The sequence below is a fragment of the Ambystoma mexicanum genome, chromosome 4p (genome assembly GCF_040938575.1).
Source record: "Ambystoma mexicanum isolate Mex_15411 chromosome 4p, UKY_AmexF1_1, whole genome shotgun sequence".
Taxonomy (NCBI): Eukaryota; Metazoa; Chordata; class Amphibia; order Caudata; family Ambystomatidae; genus Ambystoma; species Ambystoma mexicanum.
This window is the reverse complement of record NC_090927.1, coordinates 855,852,061-855,879,609: the sequence shown is the minus strand read 5'-3', so window position 1 is coordinate 855,879,609 and position 27,549 is coordinate 855,852,061. Positions and strand designations below refer to the sequence as shown.

The window sequence follows — 27,549 nt, the reverse complement described above, 5'->3', positions numbered from 1 at the left end:
TGTTTAGCTACGGCCTGCAACTGACGTGCCGTAGTACCGATGCCGTAGCATCGGGGTTCCATTGCTGAAAAGGAGCCCCCGTGGGTAAGTGTGGATGACCCGATATTAGTCTGCGGTCGGAAAGGCGGCGCCATCGCGCAGAGTTCCCAGAGTGGAAATGGAGCCGGAGGGTGTGCGGCTCCAAACCAATCGTGGTGGACTGAACCTCCACCCGATTGGGAGTCCGAGCCAGGAGGAAAGGAAGAGAAATGTGATCTGCTTGTATCTCAATGTGTGTGCAGAGCCACAAACCGGTGTTGTGGCACAAGATATTTGTTGGATCTCGGTGAATCATGGTAGTCATGTAGTATTCTGCAGAGTCATCACGGAATTCCTTCCTAAGATCTCTCCCTATGTGGCCAGGGGAAGGCAGCCACTACCTGAGCCTAACCTTGTGAGTGGTACAATGAGGGAGGATCACTTGAGAGGAGATGGTGGTCAAAGGGACTTGGTGACTCCTTTGGGAGAGACGCGATATTCATCTTCGTGTAAGGATAAGAGTCCTATAATCCCCAAATATCTAATGGCATGCTGTCATTGTAAAATTCCCTTTCCTGAAGAAACCCAAAGACCTTTCTGTGAAGTTACCAAGGCACGGCAGAATACGTTTTATACTTTGGGCATTGCTCAATTAAATGACGCATTCTCTAATGGCCATGATTGTGACTTGGGTAGAAATCTTAGCCCTAAGGATAAATCATACACCCCTCATATAACATCTCCTAACTTTAATAACGTTTAGTTCGAACAGAAATGAGTCTACCAAATAGACTTCAATCCATTATGGATTTCCCGATCCATAATGCCTGTGGTACTCGGACGAGGAAGAAGAACCAGGAGTCAATGCGGATAAAAAATGCTTCTAAAGAAAATGTGCAGTCTAGATGTTTGAAGGCAGGGCACCTGAGTTGGCCATTGAAATCTGAAAGTGTACCACAGCTGTGTAGAGGTCCATTTTTGGTGACCCAATACCTTTTGGGTTTGAACCGATGTGCGGTGTAGCTTTAGATCCATTGTGCGATTTCATGGCGGACCAGGCAGGGTTACTGGGACTGGCAGAGGGCCTCCATGACATGAGCGAACTGGACAGGTGCCCAGACATCAAGTCCCAGCAACTGAACCTGTACCCGCACCCGAACACCCAATACTGCAAGGCAGTTGAGAAGGTCATCGTAGCTCTAGGGCTCGGCGCTCTGTCGAATCTGGTGTCACAATAGTACTGTACAGACATCCTTGACTGGGAACCACAGACTGCACATGCTTGACCGTTCCAGTGCCCCCATAGCGAACCCTGTCATGACCTTGTGGCAACGCCCATGTTCGACGCCGGTGGTAGACGTGGAATTCACAAAGAAATATTACCCGGTGAAAGTCTATCATCCCCGCTGATAGAGTCGAAAAAAGTTTACGCTTTGGCGAAGGTGTTCACCTCGGGTAGCATGGCGGTTAAAGCCATGAATGCCTCTTGGGCAATTTTCGCATGGTCTGTGGAACATTGCTGATGGTAAGGAGATGGCCTGGCAGGTGCTCCAAGCAGGATTGGGTGCCACGGACTGTATGGGCCGTGCCATGGGCATGTTGATGGTCCTGCGCAGATCAGCCTACCTGAGGGGCTCAGGGTTTTCCCCAAACATCCAATCGAAGCTGCTAGATCTGGCCTTTGACGGAGATCATTTATTTGTCTCCAAAGCCGATTCACTGTAGAAATTCAAGGACTCAAAGCTTATGGCTAAATCACTGGGATTGGCTGTAGCGCAGCAGCCTCCACTGCAGAACTTTGCCTTTGCATCGAGAGGACAGGCTACAGGCAGTACTCCACTGTTCAAAGAAGGGCGCAACTCCCTCAGGCCAAGCAGGGACAACTTATATTCCCATGGCCAGGGAGAGTAGGGTGAGGAGGGTCCAGCTGCCGCTTTGACTTCGACAGTACCTCAAAAGCCTCTTTGAAGTCTTTCCCTATACTTTGCTGGTTGGAGGGAGAGTCTGTGGGTTTTTGGGCAAAGTGAAGGAGATTACTTCCGAAGCCTGGATCCTTCAGCTGGTCGAGTGGGGATACTGCCTACCATTTGTAAAGCGAACCACAAATAGACCTCCACTATCCTCCCGACAGCCGAAACTGGGGCTCCAGAGAGCAGTAGAGGAGGTGTCAGCTGAGGGAAAAGGATCGTGTGGTATTCCTGAGGTTTCTTGGTCCCCAAGAAGGCGGGTGGAGTCCATTCCATTCTGGACGTCAGGGACTTGAAGTTCATGAGGAAGGACAAATTCAGGATGGCGACATTGACTAAGATTCTCCAGGCTCTGCAGTTCCAAGACTGGCTGGTGTTGTTGGACCTTCAGGATGCCTATTTTCACATGCCTATCCACAGGAGAAACAGGCGGTTCCTGAAGTTCGTCATCAGGGACTCGCATTATCAGTTCAAGGTACTCCGTCACCAAATTTTAAAACGCTCACTTCTTGCCAGCCCATGACTTGTTACAGTTGCTAGGTCTCATGGCATTCTGCATTTTTCTTGTGCCGGAGGCACCATTGCGAAATGAGATCATTTGAGGACCTCAGGTCTTTGTGACGGACCATCAAAGATAACTTGATGGTGGGAGTTTTTTTTGACAACCATAGTCAGAAGCGACTGTAGTTATGGACACCTCCTTGAAGGGTTTGGGCACACATCTGAAATAAGCTGACTTTGAGCAGGCTGTGGTGCCTGGCAAAGTTGATGCTTTGCCTTAACCTGTTGGAGCTGAGGGCTATCAGACTGGTGCTGATGGCCTTCTGCCTTCAATACAAGGAAAGACTGTCCTGCTCATGATGGACAACACTGTGTAGTGAGAGAATGCACCTCTGGTTTGGGTGTTGCAGAACACGATCTCCTTTTCTGCAGTTCACTTGGCTGGGATGGAGAACATGACGACTGACACCCTGAGCAGGCAAGGGCTCAGTCTCTCATGAGTGAGAGCTGTGTCAAGAAGTAATTTCTGAGATATTTACCCTTTGGGGTACCCCTCAGATAAATCTGTTCGCAACCAGTTCCAACAGGCAGTGCAACCTGTTCTGCTCCAGGGAATTTCCTCTGAAAGGAGCACTGGTGAACTCTTTCATTGTGGATTGCAGCTTGACATTGCCAAATGCATTCCCACCGATCCCTGTAATTTCTCAAGTTATCCGGAGTTTGTGGAGGTTCGAAACAACCACAATCCTGATTGCCCCCAACTATGTGCTACCCTGGCATTCTGGATATGACTATCTGCCCTCCATTGCATCTTCCCCAGAAAGTTGATCTGCTCTCGCAAGAGGGAATTCTAGTCTTTCACCCAGGTGTGAACATGCGTAACCTATATGGCTGGCATCTAAAGGGTTGACGTATGGGGAGTGGAATCTCCCTGATGACATTGTAGATGTGTTGCTTATGGCCAGAAGACAGGCAAAGACTACATATCACAACAGTCAAAGTATATCTGACGGCACGCTCCATTTTCAAGCACATGCCCGAGCAAGGACCCTTTTTCATTATTCCCATTGTGATGCAATTCCCATGGTGCTGGCTTGGGAACTTAATTTGGCGTTACCCTTTCTAAAGGGAGTGCCTTTTGAGCCACTGCATTCTTTTCCACTCAGGCGCCTCACATGGAAGACACATTTTATCATTGCTATCACATCAGCGTTTGTAGGGTGTGTACATTTGTAGGTGCTGTCATAAAAACCATCTTTTTGATGATTTTCTCAAGAGACAAACAAGGTCACACTCAGAGTACTCCCCTCCTCCTTACCTAAGGTGGAGTCTGAGTTTCACCTCATGCAACAAATGCTTCAACCTTCTAGCAAGGCTGCAAAGGCTCGACCCAGAAAGGGCATTGAGGTTCTGCATCACCATAATGAATACTTTCAGACTGGACGATCAACTCTTTGTGGAGTACACCAGTTATAAGACAGACAAGGACTTGGCAAAGCAGACCACATCCAGGTGGCTTGTGTTATGGTGTTTCTGAATGCTACTCCTTGGTGGGACAGGACATCCATGAAGGCTTCAGTGCCCCTCCAACTAGAGGTACTCCAAAGAGGATTACTAGGTCAAGACAACCGCCAAGCAGCAACGTCTGCTTCTAGCCACACCTTTGCAAAGCATTTTTGCCTAGATAATCCGTCAGGTCAGGATGCCTGCTTTGGTAGAGGTTTCCTACAATAGGCCCTTGTGTAAAGTCAATGAGAGTTCACGTCTCCCTCCTCAAACAACTGCTTTGGGAGTCTAAGATGAGGAATCCGTGGGAGAACACAATCCATTAGTAGAGCAAATTACTTACCTCTGGAAATGTTCTTTCTAATGAGTGTTCCTCCCATGGATCCCTAATTGCCTTCCTATCCTGCCCCTCAATCAGAGAGCTCCCTCCTGGTTACCTCTTTTAGTGCTACAAGGTGTGCCTCATATAATATGTATTTCCCAACGCATCTGCGCACAGGGGGAAAAAACGAGTGAACTGACGTCACAGGGCAAGCTATTTGTACCGTCAACATCATGTCGAGCCTCGAAGACAGAGTGCGCCAAGGAACGCGGAGAGCGATGATTCTGGGATCTGCTGCTGCAGGAGATTTATCTAAGATGAGGAATTTGTGAGAGGAAAATACATCAGAAAAATCATTACCAGAGATAAGTAATTTGTTCTTCAATGGATTGTATTCTCCCGCAGATTCCTCATCTTGATAGATATCCCGTCCAGTGTAAACGGCTCAGAAAATGTCTACAGGGCGCATTGTGCGGTTCAGCTTCATCTCTAAACCTCTGCATCATTGGTCTATTGTAAGATAGAAACTGTTGAAAAGGCCAATGTCGGGGAATTCAAGTACTGGGACGAAGAAGAGGACTACATAGGCATGGGACTGCAGTTTGCAGCCCATTAAGAATAATGACCCACACCTGGGGGAGACTGGGAGACGTAAAAAGGCCCGTCAGGTGCAGGCCATTAGGAAGGAAAGGTATAGTAAATGTATGTAAATATGTTGTCTGTAAAGCGCTTTGGCTTAAGGCGCGTTATAAATAACAAATCATTATCATTAGTAGCAGAAGGTAGCCATTTTGTAAACTCCACACAGCAGCCGAAGCGGACATTGTTGAAGAGCCGAGATGCCGGGACCATTTGGTCGTGTGATCCTACTGAGAGGGTCTCTTGCACTCGGATTTGCAGTTGCAGAGGTTGCGCAGCGGAAAGCATGCCATTTTGCCATTTTCCCGACTGTCTGATGATCACCGGTGGTAGGCAAGCACCGGATAGCTGTGGGAGCCAGGACGGCTCTGAAATTGACAGACGCAGGCCGCGGGAAGCAGCGAAGAATTTGCAGAACAGCGCAGAGAAACTGAAGCAGAAGTCCTGAAGGCAGCGAGGCAAGTGGACCCACACACCAGACCCAGTGAGTTCACTGTTACATTGTGACACTGGAGGAGCGCTCTGTGTCCGCCCGCTGGCCAAATCCAGTGATTTGAATCCCCAAAATGAAACAAAGTATCTCGAAAGAAGAGGCATTTTGAATACCGAACTAATGTAAAGCAAATTAATTATTCTGTTGAAAACCGAGCTGACTTAAAAGGGAGCAGAAGGCACAGCAAGATCTTAATAATCAAACCAGAAGGGTGTTATTATAGCATAGAAGGATATATAAAAAGCCAACAACAAAGGGCAATAAACCAAGAATAAATTAAAAACTACAATTGCCAAAGCCAAACGAGAATAATAGCAAGGCAATTTGTGAACAACCAGTATTGCCCAAGCCAAAAGAAGGCAATTGAGCATTTCATTGTTTTGAAAAACTTGCCCATATGTGAAGAAAGTCATAAGAGGAGATGGCTTAAGCCTACATTGGCAAAGCCAAGGAAGTGTGAACGTGAGAAAGTATCAGCATCTGGTTAATGACAGATTGAGGAAATATTAGCATGGGAGCTTCCCTTCTGATATTCAGGAGGACTGAAGTATTGCCTGTATTGCATTTGGTAGCTACATAGGTGTAATAAACAGAGCCAGTGTGGTTCTTGTTTCCATTAAAAAAATTCTTATACTTGATGTTGTGAAGCAAGAAACATTTCTGAATTATTGTGAGTGAAGTTGACCGTTCACAGAGAAGTACTAGTAGTTAGTAGTTGATCTGGCCTGTCAGGAGAGTACACCAGGTCAGAAGACTTTGCAACAATCTGTGCTGTTCTGGCAGGACAGTACACCGGAGCAGAGAACTTTGTGGTAGTAGGCCTGGCAGGTGAGCAGACCAGTTGGAAGTCAAGCAGATAAAGACCCAGTGAAGTGTTTTTATGGAATAATACAGAAGCAGCCTGCCAAATTATTATCACTGAAGCAAGTGTTTTATGAACTGCTTCAGAATTATTGAAGATTGTCAAAAAAGTGTTTTTTGTAAACTGTTGCAGAAATGTCCTGACAAAGACATTTTTGTTGAAACTTTTTTATTATTTTTGTTATGAAGTACAAAACTATGCCTTGCTGAGTGTTTCAAGATTTTTGCTATAAATAAAAAAGAGGAAAACTTTGTTGAACATTTGTGAACTGTTGATTGAATTCAAGTTGGAACTTTGGATGTTCAACGTGGAACTTTTTGTTGTGAGACAGAATTTCCCTAACCTTTTGAAACTGCTAAATAAAATCCTGCTTAAATCTGGGATGGGGAATTCACCCAGATTATAAGCAGAAGCTATTATCATGATGTGAATTTAACTGTTATATGTGTTGCTTATGAACTGCCTAATATTACCTTATTGAGTTGCAGTATGTATATGTGTGAGGGACAGAAACCTTTTTTTAGAGTCTTTGCTTTAGTTTATTTGAGGCAGGGAAATCCTCCTCATGGTAAGGATAATGAGGCGTGTATCCAACCCTTTGAGTTAATAAAATGGCATCTTTTGAAAAAACTTCACAAAGTTGTGCGCCTCACATTTCTGACCCCTCACAATCCCCGTACCTCAGTACCTTTTTCCACGCTCTCAGCACGCTGTTCAGAACACGCTCATCTTTTTCATAGCTAAAGAAATTGTATTCAGTGCAGCATGTTGGGGCCTAAGCCATTGTGTTTTGAGCACTGCAAGGACTGTAGCTCAAAAATGCCCCTCATGGACCTGCTCAGCATGTGGGTGTGGTGCCTTGGTGGATGGGTGTGGAGAGCATGATGCTGAGCAGTATGGATCCAGTATATTAATCTGAATGTGCTTGGTGAACACTCTGAGAAGTTGGCACTCAGGATAACCCCTTTGAAGTCTCCTTTACCAACAGTCACCAAGTTCTCGGGCCCAGACACCGAATGCCCTACACCCGAGATAGACCGGCATCGCAAAAAAGGAACAGAAACAGTCTCACTTACAAAGTGAGTCCAATAATTTGTCCACCTCGTCTTGGGGTAGGCAGTGTAGGCAACACTCCGATTTATCATAGAAATGGTGTAAGTCAGGCCCTGAGAGAGAGGTGTTCGCAAAAAACTGGAGCATGTGATTTTTGAAGTCTCTGGCTGATATGGCACTGTCAGTTCCGGCACCAGGTCTACCCTCTCAAAGCTGACTTCCGCGTTGACGACCCTTGAGGCGTCAATGTCCAGAGCCCCCTTTCGGGGCATCTCCGTCAACGTTCACAATATGCCAGAGTTTTTTTTCCAGAGTCCAGTTCAGGATTCTGTGATGAATCTGAGGAGGTCTTCCCTTCTCCCCTAGAGGGAGACCTTTCCCATAGGGCCAAGGCTGTGCATCCACAGTACAATAACACCCCTGACGGTGGTGCACCGAGGGAGGCTCACATGGGAAGGGAAGCCACATATGGAATTGGGGGTGACTATTCTCAGGGAACACTGTATTCCCCTGCCTTGATACATCCAATCCCATCTTAAATATCAAATCCTCCGCCCCCCCCCCCTTTAGGTAGAGCAAATGTACAAACGTAAAATGTAAGAGAACACTTAGTATCTTGCATTTGAGTTGAAAATGAGTATCATGAAGATGATCATGAAGAGTCTGAGGATCACTCAGAAGAAGCAGGGTCTAGCTTTTCTCATGATGTCATTTGCCCGAATGTATACAACGGGCCGGTGCAGGAGTTCAAAAGGAACTCAGCTGTGAGGCAGAGGGCGAATGATCCTTCGTGGGGGAACTGCAGGACTCCTGCACCAGGAAGGCAGAGAGAAGCCAAAGGGGAAGAAGCCGCAAGGAGAAGGAGAACCCGAACGCGGTCCAAGTTGGAGGGACCATTCTGGTTGCTGCCGATACGTACCTCGGGACCACAGGCTCTGGTGAACCGCTTGCAAGGCAGTACACGCAAAAAGAAGAATATGTGGATACACTCCAAAATGTTTAATTTGAGTATAAAAGGCTACTGTAAGGATATTCTTAAAGATTTTAAGGTGCGGGGGAGGAAAAGTAGATTTGGCGAAGGTCTACTACTCCAACTCTGCAAAGAAATAAGAGGATCCAAAAATGTGGAACCCTCCCGTCCCCTGCACACTGTTACTAATCCGTCATCAGACGGTTCAACAATTGTTCATTAAGTTAGTGATTTTCAATGAATATACATTATGAATACGACATTCCAAATCATAATTTGATTTTTAAAAAAGTTATTTATTTAACCAATACTATTTTCACATTTGTTTCTTAGATTCAGAAAACAAATCCAAAGGAACAACGGATTGTGTAGATAAATAAAAAATTAAAATGGCTGATGCGTTTCGAGAATTCAATCTCTTCTTCAAGAGCCAAGATTTGAACTGAAAAGAAACAACAAATTCTATTTTAGAAATATACACAAAAATGGGTTTTATATTATCTCAATCCAACGTTAGTTATGTTAGTTATTAACCATGAGGTTCACAACACCTAGTGATCAACATAATCTACAAATGCATTTTAGATGGCACTGTCAAGGGGTAGACCAACTATAAGCACGTTATAGTTAACTAAATCGGAGATATCGTGACTCGCGGAGACCAGCACATAAAAAAGAAAAAAGATCCTTGTGATTAACTAAAATTACAAATGCCTGCCACCGAAGATATATCAGTAGAAAGATGCTCCTGATGACTTAAGTAACTAGAATGTATATTGTGTTGCCGATTTGTAATATCTCACACTCACAAGCAGTATATGAGTGGATAGCGGAGACTCAGGGATCATAATGTACATTAATCAGTTCTGTGATCAACAGCAGGAGGCAATGTCGAGAACAATGAGCAAAAATACCTTAATGTTACTGAGAGGTTGCTCCTTTATTCTACTTTACGAAATCACTCGAACCGGCTCAAGCGTGGTCGCTGGCTAGCAATTCTCTTAATCCTTGCACACAGGTTGCAGTTGGTTTCAGAGATTTATAGTTGTTTGTAAGGATGCCCAAATATCCAAACGTTAATAAAGAAGCTTCATATATGCTTGTTAACAGGCATAAGATTACTTTAATCTCACCTATTGGAGCCTGTGATCTTATCCTGTCTCAGATGGAACCACTTCAGAGTAATACGTTTTCACTGTGATGTGAAACTTTGTAACCGGGACATTATTTTCATACAAGGGGTACATGCGTGCAAACTGTGTATAAAAATGAGATATCCATAGTGGGCCATTTTATTGTGAATAAAGGATAATCAACAATGGTTGAAGTACACGGAAAATAGTTAAAAGCCATTTACTCACCCTTCTTAATGGGATAATCATATAACGTGAGGCCAGTCAGAAATACGTGCTATATTAGCATTCAGTTCCTCTATGATAGAGTCTGTCACATCTGTAGAATGCTGCAATTCTATTCAGAAACAAAGGGTCAATGTGTAAGCTGGTAGAGCCAAGAATGATGGTGGTGCTAAGAATCTATTTAAAAGCCTCTCATGTTAGCCAAAAAGTGTTATACCTGCAAAGCCGCTAAAACAGCGTGGTTGCTCTAGCTTGCTGTGCGCTGTAATGCGCGAAGTGGCGTCTAAAGTCCTCTGGCTGATCAGAAGATGCACATTAAGGTATGCATTGACAGAGCCTAGAGGGCACAGTGCGGTGGGATTCAAAGGTCGCCTTGACAACCGTCCGAGGCGCTGCAGGGTCCGTCTGTGAATTAAGACCTCCGTTCGATTCAGGAAAAAATGATGGAAATAGAGAGCGACTAACGTGGAAGCCGCTGTGGTGAAGTAAAAATAAAAGAGAGGGACACTATCTTAGCATGGTGAATGGTCTATTAAAAATGAATGAAGTGTGGTCTCTAACAATCGTTACAAAGTGTTAAGGATGTTAATTTAAATTGAAAAACTATGTTCAGGTGAGTAATTATGCGTCCCTAATCTATTCGGAAGAGGCTGTAAAAAATGTAATGTTCCGATAGAACATATTGAATAATCGTGAATAAGGCAATGTTGGAGTCTCTAAATAATCGTAAGGTCTGGTAAGTGGTGCATGAATAACCGGTCCACATGATATAGAATATCCTCAATGTTGATACCTCAAAATCCTGTCAAGGGTACTAGTCAATGCAGGTATTTTATTAGTGCTAAATATATACTGGTCCCCACGAGTTGATAATTCCGTTAAACGCATAGTCAAAAGGCATTTAACTCCTTCCATATGATAATTCTCATATGTATATAGGTAGGTGGGCCGGTTAAACAAAGCCCGGACTTCTATTCAATTAACAGATGTTCCACCGTGCGTTAATGTAAATTGTAAATGCTATAGCAGACATGCCTCTAACCACTGTTTGTTCATTCTATCAATAAGGTGAAAAGGTGGGCTGGTAAAACGGATCCCAGACTATGGTGAACTCAACAGGTGTTCCACCTCCAACTGGGGTGTTGAGATCATATCAAACTTGTGCATTTCGGTTAAAGATATTGAACGTTATTTAGTGAGGTGAATACAAATTGTTTACTAATTAGGAGATATCATAGTTTGATGGAGGCTATATCTTCAGTTGCAAATGTCACGACCTGTCCAGTAAACTTTCAGGTCCCATGAATATTCGTCCATCTTATTCTGTATTGGTCCACTAGATAAAGCACCTTAGGGAAAACTCCTCATTGAGTCCCTTGAGGTTGAGGGTATCCAGAAGATGAATACAAAATTTCTCTCTGCGGGTGAGGATCGAGTGGTAATCGCCTCCTCTGTATGGTTTCTTCACAACTTCCAAGATTTGGAATTTGACTTGAGCTACTGTGTGGCAATGAACTGTGAAATGTCTGGCCAATGGAGATTTAGTAGTAGTAGTTTCCTGCAGGGGCATTTAATCGCGTAGGTGGCACCTACAGAGGTGCAAGTCGCGAAATCTTTAAGTTTGTACTTCTTTCCTGTTTGTGGATGTGCCACTGTTTCTCCTTTGATCACATTGTTACAATTGGAGCAACTTGAGCAAGGGTAGGTGCCTTTCTTTCTAGTACTCAATAATAACTGTTTGTCTTTAGGTGTTTATCCTGCTCTTACCAATTTATCTCTTAAGTTTGTGCCTCTTTAAAAGGCCATCATGGGTGACTTGGGAAACAATCTTTTGAACAGCGGGTCACTTTGTAGAATGCTCCAATGTTTCTTTATTGCTCTGCCTACTTGGGAACTTTGTCGGGAATATTTCGATATGTAGAGTAATGTGTTACTTTATTTTTTATTTTGGGAGTCAGTAGATGTTCTTTACTCACATTCGATGATCTTGATTTGGCCTCTTCTAAGACAGTGAAGGGTATCCTATCTTTTCAAATTTGTCCAGGAGTTTTGTACATTTTATATCTAATCCTGCTGGATCTGAGATAATCCTCTTTAGTCTTAAGATTTGGCTACATGGTAAACTATCTAGCATTGATTTAGGATGAAAACTTGTGAAGTGCAGAAGATTGTTCACATCCGTTGGCTTATGGTAAACATTGGTGGTAATGTGATTATCCTTGATTTCCAGACAGACATCTAGAAAGTGCAAAGAAGGAGACCCTATTTCCATCGTAAATTTGATGCTACGGTGCACTGAGTTCAGGTAGTTATAGAAAGGTTAATTCCTCTGGTGTGCCACTCCATATCCCAAAAATGTCATCTATAAACCGCTTCCACACTATAATCTTGCTGGACCATACTGTATTCTCTAGTACATGCATCTGCTCAAATCTGTACATAAAAGTGTTTGCATAAACCGGGGCCATTGCTGACCCCATTGATGTACCAGTTGCTTGGAGATAAAATTTACCCTGAAATCTGAAGTAGTTATTTTTGAGTATCAAGCTCAGAAGTTGCATTATGAATTGTGGATCACCTCTTGTGGCTTGTGAGTTAAGCAACAACCATTCTACCGCTTCCATTCCTTCCCTATGGGGGATTGAAGTGTACAGGCTGCACACGTCCAGGCTGTGCAATATACACTCTGGACTTAAAGCTGAGATCTCGTGAATGCAGTTGAGGAAATCTGTTGTATCTTTTAAGTACGTTGGAATCTCTTGAATGAGTGGTTGCAACAGCCGGTCGATGTATATGGACGAAGGGTCAAATATGCTGTCTGTTCCTGCAACTATGGGTCTCACTGGTGGGTCATTCTGGTCCTTGTGAATTTTTGGAAGCCCGTAGAAAACTGGCGTGATGGGGTGTTGATTGAAAAGGAACTCGCAAGTTTTGCTGATGATCCAATCATTGGCACATGCCTCCTCCACTAGTTTCTCGATGAGTGATCTAATCCTGATGATGGGATCATCATCTAATCTGATGTAGGTGTTCTCGTCATCCAATAGATTAAGGCACTTCTGTGTGTATTTTGCTGTGTCCATAACCACAATGGCTCCCCCTTTGTCTGCTGGTTTGATGGTTAGATCTTCATCTTTGGCAAGCGCCTCAATATGGTCCCATTGGCATTTTCTCACATTGAAGGGTGTTGCTGACGGTAATTGATATGCTTTAGGTCAGTTAATACCTTATTCTCAAAGAGGTCCAGAATGGAATTTTGTGTCTGGGGATCAAAGTTGCTTTTTGGTCTTATTTCTAACATATCACCTTCAGATTCCATGGACTCAAGGTTTTCATCTGAGTCAAAAAAGATTTTTAATCTGAGTTTCCTCAGAAGCCTATGGAGGCAGATTTTTTTCCTCAAATAATGTTATATTGTTGGTTGGGACAAAGGATAGTCCACGGTTCAACATTTCAAGTGGACCACTATTAAGGATGTTGTTGGAGATGTTAACTACTAAGTTTTCACTCATTTCTTCTTTCTTTTTTGTGTGGCCTTGCCCTCTCCGCGTTTTTCTATTGATTTGTCTCTGAGTCCTAAAAAAAACTCCAGTACACGCAACCAGGCAGAGAGAGAGAGAGAGACCTGTGGAACCACTGCCGATCCCACCATTCACCGGGGAACTGCCAGAGCCTCGAAGAAGAACACAGAGGGTGGGGAAACGCTTGTACCTGTCAAAAGAAAGGAACCAGGTGCACAGGTTTTCCAGATGGTGTTGGAGGTCGGGGGGGGGCTAGAGAATGATTATAAACATTGGAGAAAGAGGGTCTGAGACACTGGTGGGAAATTGCTAGTCGGGGGCCCTCGCTCACAAGTTACTGAAAGCATAAGAGGGTTGGGGACCCTCATAAACCCTAAGAGAAGAGAATCATATGTTTGGCGGGAGAGTGAACCAAACAGATATGAAAACAAATTGCGAGTCTGGGACTTGCACCTCTATAACAAACCGAGAGCAACCAAGATAAGAGGATCAGGTCTTTGTCGGGAGAGTGAACCAAACAACGACAATACAACAAGAATAAGTAAAAGAGAGGAGTCATATGTTTGGCAGAAGAGCAAACCAAATGTATATCATAGCGAACTGCGAGTCTGGGACCCACACTCATGTGAAACACAAGTGTCTAATGAAAGGGAGAAAAGAACGGTCTGAGACCCACGTGAAAGAGAGACAGTCCACGAGTGGACACTAGCTTGGCAGAAAAGCGAACCAAGCTATATTGCGAGTCTGGGACTCGCACCCATGTGAGAGACTGGAAGGGTCAACGCCACGGGGTTGGGATAACGGAATCCCACATCCTATAACAAACTGTATCAAGTTGAGGATTGCGAGGCTAAGCAACATATCCTTGTGGATTGTCCATTGACATGGGCCTAAGATGTTAAAGGGGCTAAAGAGCCCAAAAGGAGGGAAACTGAGAAGAACTCTAGGGGAAAGGAGCATAGCCCTATCTTGGGAATCTTGCACTTTTGAACATTGTGTATTTCCTCCCTGTTTATTACCAGAAAGACTGGGAACTTTTCTGTTGATTGAAAACACAAAGAACACGAGACCATCCTTGCATAGTTACTTTACGCCATTAGTGTTCAGGACAAAAGCAGGTTTTTGGACATGACAATGAGAGGCACTTTATTTTCGGGCTTCCTGACAATTTCACTAGTTTGCCTTGAGGCAGGGAATCCCCTCTTCGTTTTAGGGACAGAGAGGGATTTGTTTCAACCTTTTCTTATTTAATAAAAGTTTATATCCAGAAACATGCCACCATTGTGTCCAAGCCTTACTTCTGCACCCCACAATTCCTAGAGTCCATAAGGAAGAACATTTTCGATGATGAGGGAGACCCAGTCCCTTTGGAATGGAGCCCCATAGAGGGGTAGGAGACCAGCGTATGCCTGATTTCCTCACGGAACATGCTGATCTCTTGGCATTAGCCGAGGGGCTGCACGATGTAAGCAGGCTCAATACTTTACCCGACCTCACCATGTTGTAAAGGTCTCCCTACACCATCCCAATGCATAGTGCAGGAAGACGGTTGAGAGAGGTGGTTATGGCTCTGGGGCTCAACGCCCCGCCAAACCATTACAATCATACGGACCTCACTGACATCCTTGATAAAGGTACTCATTCTGAGAGAGCTCTACTCTTCAATGCCGCAGCCTCGGACCTTATTGCGGCATTATGGCAGCAACCATGTTCGACACTGGCAGTCGACAGAGAACTGCCTAAACATTTTTTTGCAGGCTAGGGGTGACTTGCCCTTCCTGGCAGCTCATCCGACCCCTGATGGGTCTGGTGGTTCTGGCCACTACATTGAGTTCAAGGCCTGCATTGTCCACCTCGAATCTCCTGAGTTTTGAAGAAGACTGATGGTCCCGGCAGGGGTATAGGGTCCTCTAAGGGCCAGTCAACCTTGACTCTGGCGTCGGGTGCCGCTAAGCCGCTTTGAGTTCCCCAAATCTTTCTCCGGATGGTTGGAGGGTCACCGATCACTGGGACAGGTGGAAGGAGATAATCTCTGAGGCCTGGGCCCTGCAGCTGGTCAGGTGGGGATATTGTCTCCCCTTCCTCAAGAGACCACCGGGCAGGCTACTCCCCCCTCCTCAACAACTTGAACCAGAGCTCCAGGAAGAACTGAAGGCTCTGATTTTAAAGGGATGCAGTGGAAGAGGTTCCATCTGAGGAGAAAGGGCTGGCTGTTACAGTTGCTACTTTCTGGTACCTAAGAAAGGGGGAGGACTCCATCCCATCCTGCACTTCAGGGCCGTGAACAGGTTCCTTAGGAAAGATAAATTCAGGATGGCGACGTTGAGAGAAATTCTCCAGGTTCTGCAACGCCAGGACTGGTTGTTCTCACTGGACCTTCAGGATGCCTATTTTCATGTCCCGAAGCACAGGCGGTTCACGAGGTTCATCATTGGGGACACTCCTCATCGGTTCATAGTGCTCCACTTTGGCCTAAACTCTTATGGCAGTGTTGGTGAACCACCTCAGGAGATCCAGCGTCCATGTGTTCCCTTATCTGGATGACTAATTGGCCTGAGCAAGGTCGCTAGAGCAGATAGCAAGGCAGTCCAAGGACACCTGTTACCTCCTTCACAGCTTGGGCTTCTACCTGAACTTCCAGAAGTCACCTGTTACTGCAACGTGGAAGCTCCAATCCATAGGAGCAGTCCTGGACACCTGGTCGCAAAAGGCTCTCACCCGCCCCCACTGAGGAAAGAGTCACCAGTGTCCGTCAGATGGTCACACTCTTCCAGAAGTACAGCAGCCTTCCAGTGTCTTCCTTCCTGCGCCTTTTGGGTCACATGGCCTACCGCATATTTCTGGTGCCAGGCTGTAAATGTGATTCCTTCAATGGCTCCTGAGGGGCCAGTGGTCACAGTACTTGGACGACAATAAGGATGTCCTCAGGTTAACTGGGACATTGGCCAGTGACCACTCCGGTGGGCCCACAGGGAGAGCATAATGATGGGGGAACCCTTTTGGCCACCTTGGCCCGAAGTGCAAGTGGTCATGGCTGCGTCCTTAAAGGGCAGGGGTGCTTACTGTGGGGATCTGCAGGTGAGCGGCCTGTATTGGAAAGGTAGTGCCAACTATCCTATTTTGTCTGGACTCCAACCCATTGTTTATATGGATATAGACTGGGATAAAATTGAGTCCAGGCTTTGGAAGAGAATTCTGAATCTGCTGAATTGTGTACCCGTAGCCTGCCTCAGATATGAATTAGGTTTGACCTCGTTAAGGTCATGGGTGGAGTGGAAGTGGTTGACTATGCTTAGATTAATACTAGATCCACCAAAAAGTTCCCTTTACGAAGATGTAGCTGAGTTAATGAAAAGAGCTAACAATGCATTTCTCAATAAGTTAAGATCGAAATGCTCCGAAGTATTGGTTAACTCAGACTGCACATTCGATCTCCTTGTCCTAAATCCTTGTAAAGTCAAAGAACGGATGAAACAAGGAGATTGGCTGGGGACGATTCATAAAATGAGGAGGGCAAAGATGTCGTCTTTTTCTTTGATGCCCAAACAAAGGTCGCAATTGCCCTCTTATTTAAAACAAATCATTAGACCCAGTGTTAAAATCAGAATTCCTGAGATTTAGATTAAATCTATTACCAATTTTGGAGATTTGGTCAATCAGGGACAAAGAGGCATGCACCTCGGATATATGTGATAAATGTGACGAAAAAGAGCGACAGTCAATTAAACACCTATTATCAAAATGCCCTGGCATGTGGGATCTAAGAGTGGCAGGACTAATGTGTGCTGGCCAATTTCTGATGCCTTTTGGCACAGATTAGCATTAGGACATGACATTTTTTTGACTACCGAAGTTGTGTTACTCCTCAAGGAATTGAATTTGGGAGGAGGGAGAGAAATTGGTTTCAGTAACAGCTGTAACTAAATGGATGAGACTCCTCTGGAACAAGGACTATGTTGAGTCGATGATTAATTGGATGTAAGATAATGAAATATTGTTTTTTAAGTTTGTTTAACTTATGTAAAATTATGTGTTTGAATGAAAAGAAAGTTTATTACTTTTAATTTATATTTTACTATTTTTGTAAATGCGTCAAAAGTCACATTTGTGGCTACAACACAAAAATTGAAAAAATAAAATGTTATAAATAAATAAAAAAAGGCTGGAGTTGCGAGCAATCAAGTTAGCCCTGATGACTTTTCCGCCGTCAATCATGGGAAAGCATGTCCTCATTTTGACGAACAACACAGTAGCTATGCATTACCTCAACAAGCAAGAGGGTGCACAGTCACTGCCCCAGTGCAGGAAGAGAGGCCCTGCATCTATGGTTCTGACCTCTGGGAAACAGAACCTCAGCTTCTTCAGCCCATCTGTCAGGAGCAGAGAACGGGTTGGCAGACATTCTGAGTAGGTAAAGCATGGTCTACCACTAATGGGAGATATGCCTGGAGGTCATTACGGAGATCATCTTCTGCAAGGGAAACCTGTCCATGTATCTGTTTGCCACGAGGGACAACACAAAGTGCAAGCCCTTATCGAGGGAATTCCCGCTGAGGGGGCATTGGGAGATGCTTTTCTGGTGGAGTCCGTCTTTGACCTTCATTACGCGTTTCCCCCGATCCCTGTCGTCCTGACTATTTGTCAGCCTTGTCTCTGTTTAAGATGACACTGGATAAAGGTTCTTTGTTTTCGATCCTGCTGTTGGCCCATTTTTTGAAGGGCCTTGTAAATAGGTTTTCTCCAGCGCCCTTTGTGGTTCTGGCCTGGGACCTATCGTTAATTCTTAAGTGTTGGCATCTCTGTTTGAGCCTTTGCATTCCAAATCTATTAGGCTGCTCACTCTGAAACCTGACTTCTTGGGGGCCATTTCATCGGTGAGGTGCATGAGCGAACTTCAGGCGGTCTCCTGTTAACGGGTGCTCAAATTATTTAGAGAAAAAGTCTTGCTGAAGGTCCGTCCAAAGTTTTTACCTAAAATTGTCTCCGAATTTCACATATCTCAGAGCGTGGAGTTAATGGTGTTTTATCCACCACCTCATCACTCCAAAGAGTAGGAGAGACTTCACAAGTTTGACCATGAGAGGGTACTGAGCTTCTATGTAACTAGGACAGCAGCTTTCAGATCGGACGATCAGTTATTTGTTGCCATTTCGCAGTCTAGAATCAGACTTGTGACTAAACGAAAAAAATACGCTGCATAGTCCTCTGTATCGCTTAATGCTAAGAGAAGGCAGGGAAGGAACTGCCTATAGGCATTAGAGCGCAATTCACTAGGGGTATGGCAACTTCCTCTGCTCTGCAAACGGGAGTACCAGTGAGGGAGATTTGTCTGTCGAAATTTTCCATGCAGCTGACTCTGGATGGGATATCTATCAAGATGAGGAATCTGCAGCAGAGGAATCCACAGAAAGAACAGTACAGGTAAGTAATTTCTCCTTTGCCTCTTCTCCCTCTACGGGCCTGATTCTGAGCTCATGATAAAAAGTGCGTGGAAATACGACATTCTCCCCTTCAGTTTCCAGCAGCATCATTTTGAGGTGGGTGGACATATTGGAGGGAAGAGGCCATGCTTTCCGGCAGCAAAAGCTGCTAAAATCACTTGTTGCTGGGGAAACATGTGCTCCAGTGGCACTGGGAGCATTTCTTTAAAGACTGACTCTTTTCTAATTTAAGAAAGTTTTCTTAAACTTTCATTAAACGAAAAAAGTGGGGCTGCAGTTTAAGAAATGCTATGTTTATAAAGGGGAAAAGTGTGCAGTGGAGTTTAACGGCATCTCAGAGGTGTCATTATAACTCCTTTTATTGACTTCCTAAACCAGTGTTGTTGGGAGGAGAATTCCCCTCAATGTGGCTGCCCTGCATTTCTCATGGTTGCGAGGGCTGTTGTCAAGCTGTAAATCAGGCTAATGCACAAGCTGAGGCTTTCATGTGCCTGCACCACATTCTTTCCCTGTCAGAATATGGTGCAGTTAAGAAATGTGTTGTCCGACTTGGAACAACACATTTCTATTTTTACACAGACCTCTGATTCAGGCCCCAGGTCTCTCCTATCCCCTGCCACAAGTTATTCAGATTCTTTGTTTCTCCCGGCTCCTGGGGTTTCTTGTAGTGTGTCCCCTTCAGCATTCCCTCTGGTGCTCCCTTCTATCAGATATGGTTTGCTTCTCCTCCTCATAGGTCTTTCTCTCTCCTGTCAGTTTGCTCAGATTCTTTAATTCCCCCAGTTTCTTACCTTTTCCTGCTTCAGGTTTATCTCATTTTCTCTCTGCTGTATACAGTCTATCTTGCCCCTCTCAGAAACCTTCTTTCTGACTCTTTGTCAGATCTTCCCTTGGTCTTTTTCACTTTTCTCTGTCTGTCCTCTTCTCACTGATCCTTTCCTGTCTCCTCTTTCAATGTGCTGTTTTACGAATACTCCTATTTTCCAAGAGTGACCTCTGTTGTCCTTTTCACTAGGTTCGCCTTTGAATCGTTACCTGATTCTTTTGTCCTCTTCACTTTTCCTGTGTCTTCTTAATCTGGGGTTCTGTTCTTGGTTTCCTTATTTGTGGCCACGTGATCTCCCTCCTGGGTATTGAGCTGGTTGACCACTCCAGTGCCTTTAGCTCCTGACACAGTTAGGGCCTAATTCACAGAAGCATTTTATAATGGCACAATCCCATAGGAAAACGCTATGTGAATCGGGCCCTTAGTTTCAATCCATTATCCTCTGACCAACCTCTTTACCTGAGTTCATCCCTCTCCTTAATATCATAACTTTGGTATTTGGCCTCTTTACTTACTTTTTGTAGCCTTCGAGTGATGCCCTTACATCTTTCCTTTCTCTTTATTTTGTCTTTGGCTGCTCTCCCGCTTGTTTGTATGCCTTTCCTCCATACTTAGGGTTTGCCGGAATAATGCTTTTCCTTTTGTTCCATTTTCAAGACTTCACCTATCTTTAATTATCCCTTTTCTGCCCCTATCAAAGGCTTTTTATACTTGCGGTTAAAGGCATCACCTTCTCTAAATCTTTCCCACAGGTATCCCAGTGCAACCACTACCTTGCTAAGGGCCTCTTTTACTTGGTCCTTTACTTTGCCCTTAACCTCTTTCAGAGGTGGCCAATTTCTTGGATGCGATTCTAAAACTCTCCACTGTGACCCCTGGTTTCTATGGCATTAACATTAATTTCATGTTCTCTGTACTTTCTCAGTAATCAGCAGCCTCTGTGTCTTCCTCTTTACTAGCATGTTGAAGTTCTGCAACCAGCCCTTACGACTCACCTCACCTCTGAAATGCGCCATCACAAAACCCAACCCAAATATCTGTGAGCTAGTCTTCTTGTTGTTGTGTGTGATGAAGTCCTCAGTCTGGCTCTGCAGACAGATGGGAGAATGCCCTTGAGAGCCATTTACCTTCTGAACTAGTGAATGATGTGAAACAGTGAAGATCTGCAGGGCACTCTCCCGCTATCCAGGTCACCTGGAGGGGAACGGTGACAAGAGTACTAAAACCCTCTCAAGGTAGCCAGAATTAGAGAGCCCCTCACCAATGACGCAGAACAGCATCTTTACGAAACACAGGTCATGCTTCCCAAAACATCCTTAACGTTATCAGTGAATAGCCGTGCAGTTTGGAGATTCACACTGTTCCTGTTCGAAGCACTTATGGAGACACCCAGGCCTGCCGACAAACCATCAAAATTCACAAACTCATGTAGGGTCACAAATACGCTTGTGGCGACCACTGACCCATCCACAAAGTCAGTAGGCCTGAGAGTGTGGTGATGGCCTCTGAAACCTCTGGCGAACACAAGGACAATCAGAGGATCAACCCTGACACCACACAAATGAATTCACTTATGTGCAACACTAGAACAACCAGTAGTTGGTGGAGGAGGTTACATCTGGTGGAGGAGGTTTATTCAACTTGGGGAGGCAGTAATATGTGGTAGTTGATAGAAATCAGAGGAGGATGTTACATCTGGAGGAGGTGAAGAATGGGGTATGTGGTAATATTATGGGCTTTGTATGGGTCTGACGAGGAGGTTATATCTGGTGCAGGTGAAGAACTGAGGAGGTAATAGCGGAAAGTAGAGTGGAAGGAGGTTTTGACCAATAAAAGATGAGCAGAGTTGAAACTAGAAAGGATGGAAGTTGTTGGAGCAAGATTGAAGAGGGAGAAGGAGGCAACACCACAGTCTGGGTGCGACGCAGAGTGATTGTGGCATCATGGGAGAGTGATAGTGAGGAAGTGAGACATCCGAGGTGATCTAGGAACAGGAACTCCAGACAGGAACATCACATTCAAGCCAGCCAGAATTAGCAGGTCGGCCCTAGGCAGGCATGGGTGGTGAAAGGACAAATGAGTTGGGCTCAGGGAGATGATAGTTTAGAGAGTCAGAGGGGGCAAGCTCTCCCAGGTTTGGCCCAGGTGATTAAGGGAACCCTCTCCTGCTCTACCTGCTGCCTTTGACAACCGCTCAACCACTCAGATCTTTTATTTTATAAACTGCGTAGACTAGGTGTATGAGACCCTGGAAAGCCTGCACCCAGAGACAAGAAAGGAAGATTATAATAAAAAAAAAACATGAGCCTGAAATGCTGGAGCAGAGGGAGGTGGTCCAATCACCCAGTTGCTCTAAGGACTGGGTGTTGTGTGCCAGAACCGGGGAGTATGGCATGCACAGCGAGTGAAAAAATAGACTAACACGAGGAAGCCTATCCTAACTGTTTAGTTGTTCTGATTACGTTTCCTTTTGATTGAAAAGTTTCTCATTGCCTAACTTCTAGTTCATCCTCTGTACATAATCCTGAATAAACCTTTGATCCAAGTAAGTGGTCTTGACGCCCTTCTTGGTTGCTGCTGTTTGTTACATGACAGTTGGTGGTAGAAGTGGGATCAAGAAGAAGACTATTCTGGCTAGCTGACCTCAAAGCCAATACCAAGACCACCTCATCACCCTTGAGACCTCACTTGCCCAAGCAAAGACTACAAAGACTATAACAAGTTCCCTTCCTTCTCTAATCTCTGAGGATCGGAACCCAAACAGTCTTCCCATCTGGACTGTGCCGTACCTAGGAAACCCACAAAAGACACAATTAGACCTTAGGGTCCATCACAGTGGGGGAAACAGCCCAAATGTCTAGCCTGGCAGGGTTTTATGGGCCTTCTCCAGATCTAAACTGAAGGATCACCAACCCATCTTCATATCAGATGACGAAGATTCCAATCTTTGAGAGCCAGAATGTCAGGACTATGACCTGGAGTCAAAGCTCCTAGGTACCAGGACCCAGACCAGCAAAAAGAAAGCACCCACCTCACTAGATCCAGTTCCAAGCCACTCCTAGGTAGGAGGAACCAGCCCAAATCATGCTGTCATTGCGGCAGTATCCACTTTATCACAAGCAGATATTGAACTGAGCTGGAACTTCAGGAATAGCTGAAATTGAATTGGAAGGAGAAACTCCAACATTAACCAGTCCCCTAGACAAGCTAGTGACAGGTGAGCTAGCGCTCCTATGGCACTTTTAGAATCTGGCTATGTGCCACACGTTTTCCCGCTACAGAAATATGCTGATGGCGTGTATCCCGGAGCATTCTTTTAAATCTTCGAGAGGAATACTGAGGCTGCCAGGTGGGAGAGAACCAGCTGGGGCCCACTATGTCACCCCACTTCTGATCAGGTTATCACGTTCTTATTGCTGATGAAAGGATTAGCTTTACATTCTCTGAGAAGACATTCTCGAGCAGTTGGAACAGGATTTGGAATATCATAACAGCTCTGTGATGTATACCTACAGTTCCAAGAAACGCCTCTGCAAATGTTGTATGTGATGAAGATAAAGGGGGTTGTGGTGGAAGACTGCTTAAGAAATCAAAGAGAAGTGTTCTTGGAATAGTTTGTGAATTTGCTGCTGTCCAGATGCATTAGACACCTTCCTATGCTTACATTGGAGTTGCCCATCGAAATGACTATTGGGCAGCAGACATTTAGACCTATTTGAGCTGAAACTATTGCACCTAAGTTTGCACCAACTACCATCCGGCGAGACATTCGACCAGAGAATTCTGGAGCACAAATATAAATGGATGACAGACCTAGGAACATGACTATGTCATCCATTAGGGGAGAGCCTTATAACAGCCTGTACACCCAGAAGCCAGCTTTGGTAAACCTACCCACAAAACAGGGGTGGGGGACCTGTGAATCCTGGGAGTTGACTCCAGCCATCCCTAAATGAACAGCAATTCAGTGTTATACCTATGGTTAAATAAGACACATGGCTCAGGCTTGCTCTTTGATAACACAGCCCATTCCCATGGACACTGGTTAGTCTGGCCGAGGTGGGACCTGTGACTTGGAGGACAAATGGTATTTGTAGTAAGAATATCAAACACCTGAGATGGCTGAAGGAGCAGAAATCCTGGTGAAGAGACGCCCAGGACAGACCTGCTATTTGTCCATTCTCTCGAAGGACCAACCTGTCGGAACAATGTAGGATTTAGAAAGTGGACAAACCACTGTCTGCACCAACTTGGTGTTCTTCAGACAGGTCCACGTTCACTTGTGTACATGTCCAAGTAGGATATCCATCATGAGGCACAACAGAAGATTCAGGTTGGAGAGGAACAGTGAGACGCCACAATGGTGGTACTACCAGCCAAATAACACTCTCAAACCACCTGGGCCCACAGCTGCAGACCCTTAGTCCTAGACCCAAACAGGGGGAGAGAGGATCTTGCTGTAAAACCCAGACAGTCCAGGCCAGTGGTGTGGGTTGCAGGAAAAGGAATCCTGTGTTGGAAGAAAGCTGGAGAATTGAATGTGTATGACGGATGCTGCAGGAGCAGATGAGGCTCCATAGGTGACAGCAAGAGAGAGAAGGAGTATGTGGTTAGAGCTAAAGAGGTGGTAGATGGATGTGGCTGGTATAATTCAGAGAATGTGTTTACATTTGGAGGAGGAGGAGAAGATGAAGAACTGAGAGCTAGCCGGAGAGGGATAATGTCTCCCAGGTATTCGACCAGGTGCCCCATGGGCCATTCTCTCTGGCTCTGCCTACGAGGGTAACAACCACTCCCAATCTCTTTTGGGAAATATAAAAGCCTAAAACGGTCTTTAGAATCAGTCTTTTATCCCATTTCCCAGAGGTTTCTGGACTGAAGGTGCATGAAAAACGAAACTCCTTGCATTTGTCAGTCTTGGTGCCTGTACTTTGCTGGGCATGAACTCTGGGCAGCCTAGACCTGCTTTCTCTTCCATTTTGCAGGAAGCAATAAGGCACTGCCAGCAATAGATCTTTTCTGCTTCCTCCACCACAATGGTGGATTACAAAGAACCGGCTGTAGAAGCATCCCCAAAACGTCACGTTCAGAACTAAAGACACCAGGGATAAACACGGGTCAGAGACTCAGCTGTACCTTCAATAAGTGATCTATCGAGCATCGCATTCTTGTTGAGTGTCTTCATGCCTCGATCATGACGAGGAGGCCGAGGCCCTCCGGGTCCTCAGATGCCTAGCACACAGTGAAAAGTCCACCATTTTAGGGCTGATCTTAGTGAGGATGCTGCACTTGCGCTCTGTAGACATTGCTACGTGGACATTTCCCAGCACAAAGAAGACCCTCCTTGCCCATTTGCGCATCTGGTAGACATTGATCAGGACTAATTTCATCTCAATTCCTCAGTCATATCAAGACTGCAGTCCAATTGTACAACCTCACTGATGAGCTTGTCATTGCATGCTTTCTAAGCTACGTTTTGTGTAGGTCCTCCCTGAATGTGTCTAGGAAGGCCACAATGACCTTTTCTAATGGGGTCTCAGGTAGGTCCTCCTAAACAGCCACAGATCATTGGACCTGGGATGTTGAATCTCTTGGGAATAATAAATAGGGGTGGACTACTTTCAGTCCTTGACTCACAAGTAGAGTGCTTAGTAGAGGTGGACAGCCATAGTAACCCTGGGAAGCTGGGATCCTTGAATTCAGTCGTGGTTGTCATGTGAATAGAGATTTTCACATCTATTTTTGCTCTTCCTCTGGAGTGAAAGGCAAGTGCAGGTCCATAGCAAGGAGTGAAATCTCTAGGCAATATTTGAACTGACTGCCAATATTGTATGAACAACACCTGGTGAGGGCAAAGAAAGCTTTAGCCCAGGATACATGGCTTGTCTTGAAGCGGCTCCCCAGCTATTTCTGACCATCTTCCATGCTCTGTTGCCAAGTACTGCTATTTTAGGCTTATGGGAGTTGTACTCCAAAACATCAGGAGTCAACGGTTGCAGACCCCACTGTCTTAAAGCATGCTGTACCTCTCTGGCTCGGGTCTGATTCCATTACCACCTCTCAACTACTGGATGAGCCTGACCAGAGCAAGCCCTCTGTGAATTCTGGATTAAGCCCCTGAATTCAACCTCTTAAACTGGCCTCTAAGATAGGACCCGCTTTTTTGCCTATTTAGGCTTTGGCTGGGGTGGTGCTGTCGCAGGACTGCACCTCGCAACTGTCTCAGAATTAGAGGATTAATACTGTGCTAACGGTGGACCCACTGATGCAGGCGTTGCATCACAGATTGCCCCTTGCTAGGGAGGAAGCAATCTAGTTAAAAAGGGTGGGTGGGAACTTGAATTCATGATGGGTGGGGGTACCCCCTCAGGGTATTGGCACCAGTATGCTGTAGGTGATGCAGGAAAACCACCCAGTGCAAGTAAGGAAGTAAACAGTACTAACCATAATCAACTACACCATAGGTATAGGGATCTCTAGACTAACAGTATCCAAGATAAGCTACAAAATATAGCTAGGAACAGAGCAAACAAGTAGGAACCTTAGATCATGGAAGCTAACCCATAATCATATGTAGCTGGATAATGAGCAGCAAGGAAAGAGGGCTGTTTCAACATTATGAACATTCTCTCTGTTATGATGCATTCTGGCTGCTAGAGTGTTTGAATTAAAAATAATTGCCTAGAATAGCCACCTCTGAGTATTGCCTTAAAATTGTGAATTGCATAACAAGAACTAAACTTTAATGAGGAAAGACCATCGGTAGTAACAGATCCTTCAACTGTTATATTGACTGACTTACCTGCTACGTTATTTAGAAACTTTCTAAATTATTAGTGTATCATCATTGTGGATTTCGATTCGTTCTCTAGATCTTTCTCTTCACACTGAAACAGTTAGTTTCAAATCTTTGTTCAACAATGAGAATGAGGTTTACCAATTTCTATCATAAAAGTAGCTTCAGCATGAATACTGCATTGCTTTTTTATTTTTTTTAAATTGGGGTCATTGATTTTATTTGCATTCTTTTTCAGGATCAGCATGGCCTTTTGCTGAAATTTCAATCCCTTGTTGTGGCCCAGCTAGTAGGACAGAACAAGAAGATGGGTGAAGGTGATGAAGACACAGCAGACAGCGAAGCTGAGCAGAATAACGATAGTGCTGAGACCTTAAAAAAGGAGTTACATGAGCTTTCTGCTTCCATCAAGGATTTAGTTCTCAGACCCAGGAAATCCTCTTTGACAGAAGAATAAATGTATTTTATTGGCCAACATCTGGACTATAAAGGAGTTTTTATTTACTTCTTGTATGTGGAAAGAACAATGTGTGGGGAGAGCACGTACTTAATCACTGCTCCTATCTAACGGAATGCACAAAGCGTAGAGTAAGCTTTTCCTGGCACTCGTTAAAAATTCATAGCTGTAATTAATCAACTTTGTTTCTTTTAATGTTAATGAAAATGGGATTGGATATGTTTTGCTAGTCGAATCTTTAAACATTTTCGGTATAAACATAAGAGTTTTGTCCATCATTTTACAACCCAATTTAAAATGTCAGCACTAACAGAGCATGCACTGTTTTATTGGAAGCAGAAAATCACACCTGCTGATGTATACAAGGGAGGTTGCTGTTTTATGTAAACTCCTTGATAGAGATACACTGCAGCTTTTGTTTGAGAGGGCCATTCCAAATGGTATTATTGCAAACGTTTAAAGTGAACTACAAATTGTTCCAAAGTATTAAAGTTTGATGATTCCGTTCAATTGATTTTTCAGGCAAGTGCTTTACCTCATATCTTTTCCTTGTTCTACTCACCAGACAACTATTACACAGTGTTCCATAAAACACCTACATCCTATCCCCCTTTGTCCAAACATTTGGAATGTCCTTCCTACGTGTATGGTACCAAAGCCTTTTTCGCACGGCAAAAATGCTAAATTTGTATTTGGTTTTCCTCATGTGGATTAATTAGCATGTGTGGCAAATGCCTGTCCTCGCTTGAGCACCACCATCTGCAAACTCGTCATTCCTTTTTTCCGCAAAGGTGGGATCTGCGCCCTGCATGCTTGCAG

The 27,549-nt window shown here is 44.7% G+C and overlaps 1 protein-coding gene across 2 annotated transcripts in view; it reads left to right on the top strand.

Annotated features, from left to right (window-relative positions):
- UFL1 (UFM1 specific ligase 1) overlaps window positions 1-27,240 on the top strand; it is a 1,228,658-nt gene extending 1,201,418 nt beyond the window's left edge. The window contains exon 19 of one of the 2 annotated variants that reach the window (XM_069606422.1): window positions 26,512-27,240. In XM_069606422.1, coding sequence (XP_069462523.1) covers window positions 26,512-26,730 — 219 coding nt within the window. In that variant the 3' untranslated portion in view covers window positions 26,731-27,240. The remainder of the gene's footprint in view (window positions 1-26,511) is intronic. The other variant, XM_069606423.1, reaches the window with a different exon arrangement.
- The last annotated feature ends 309 nt before the right edge of the window (window positions 27,241-27,549 follow it).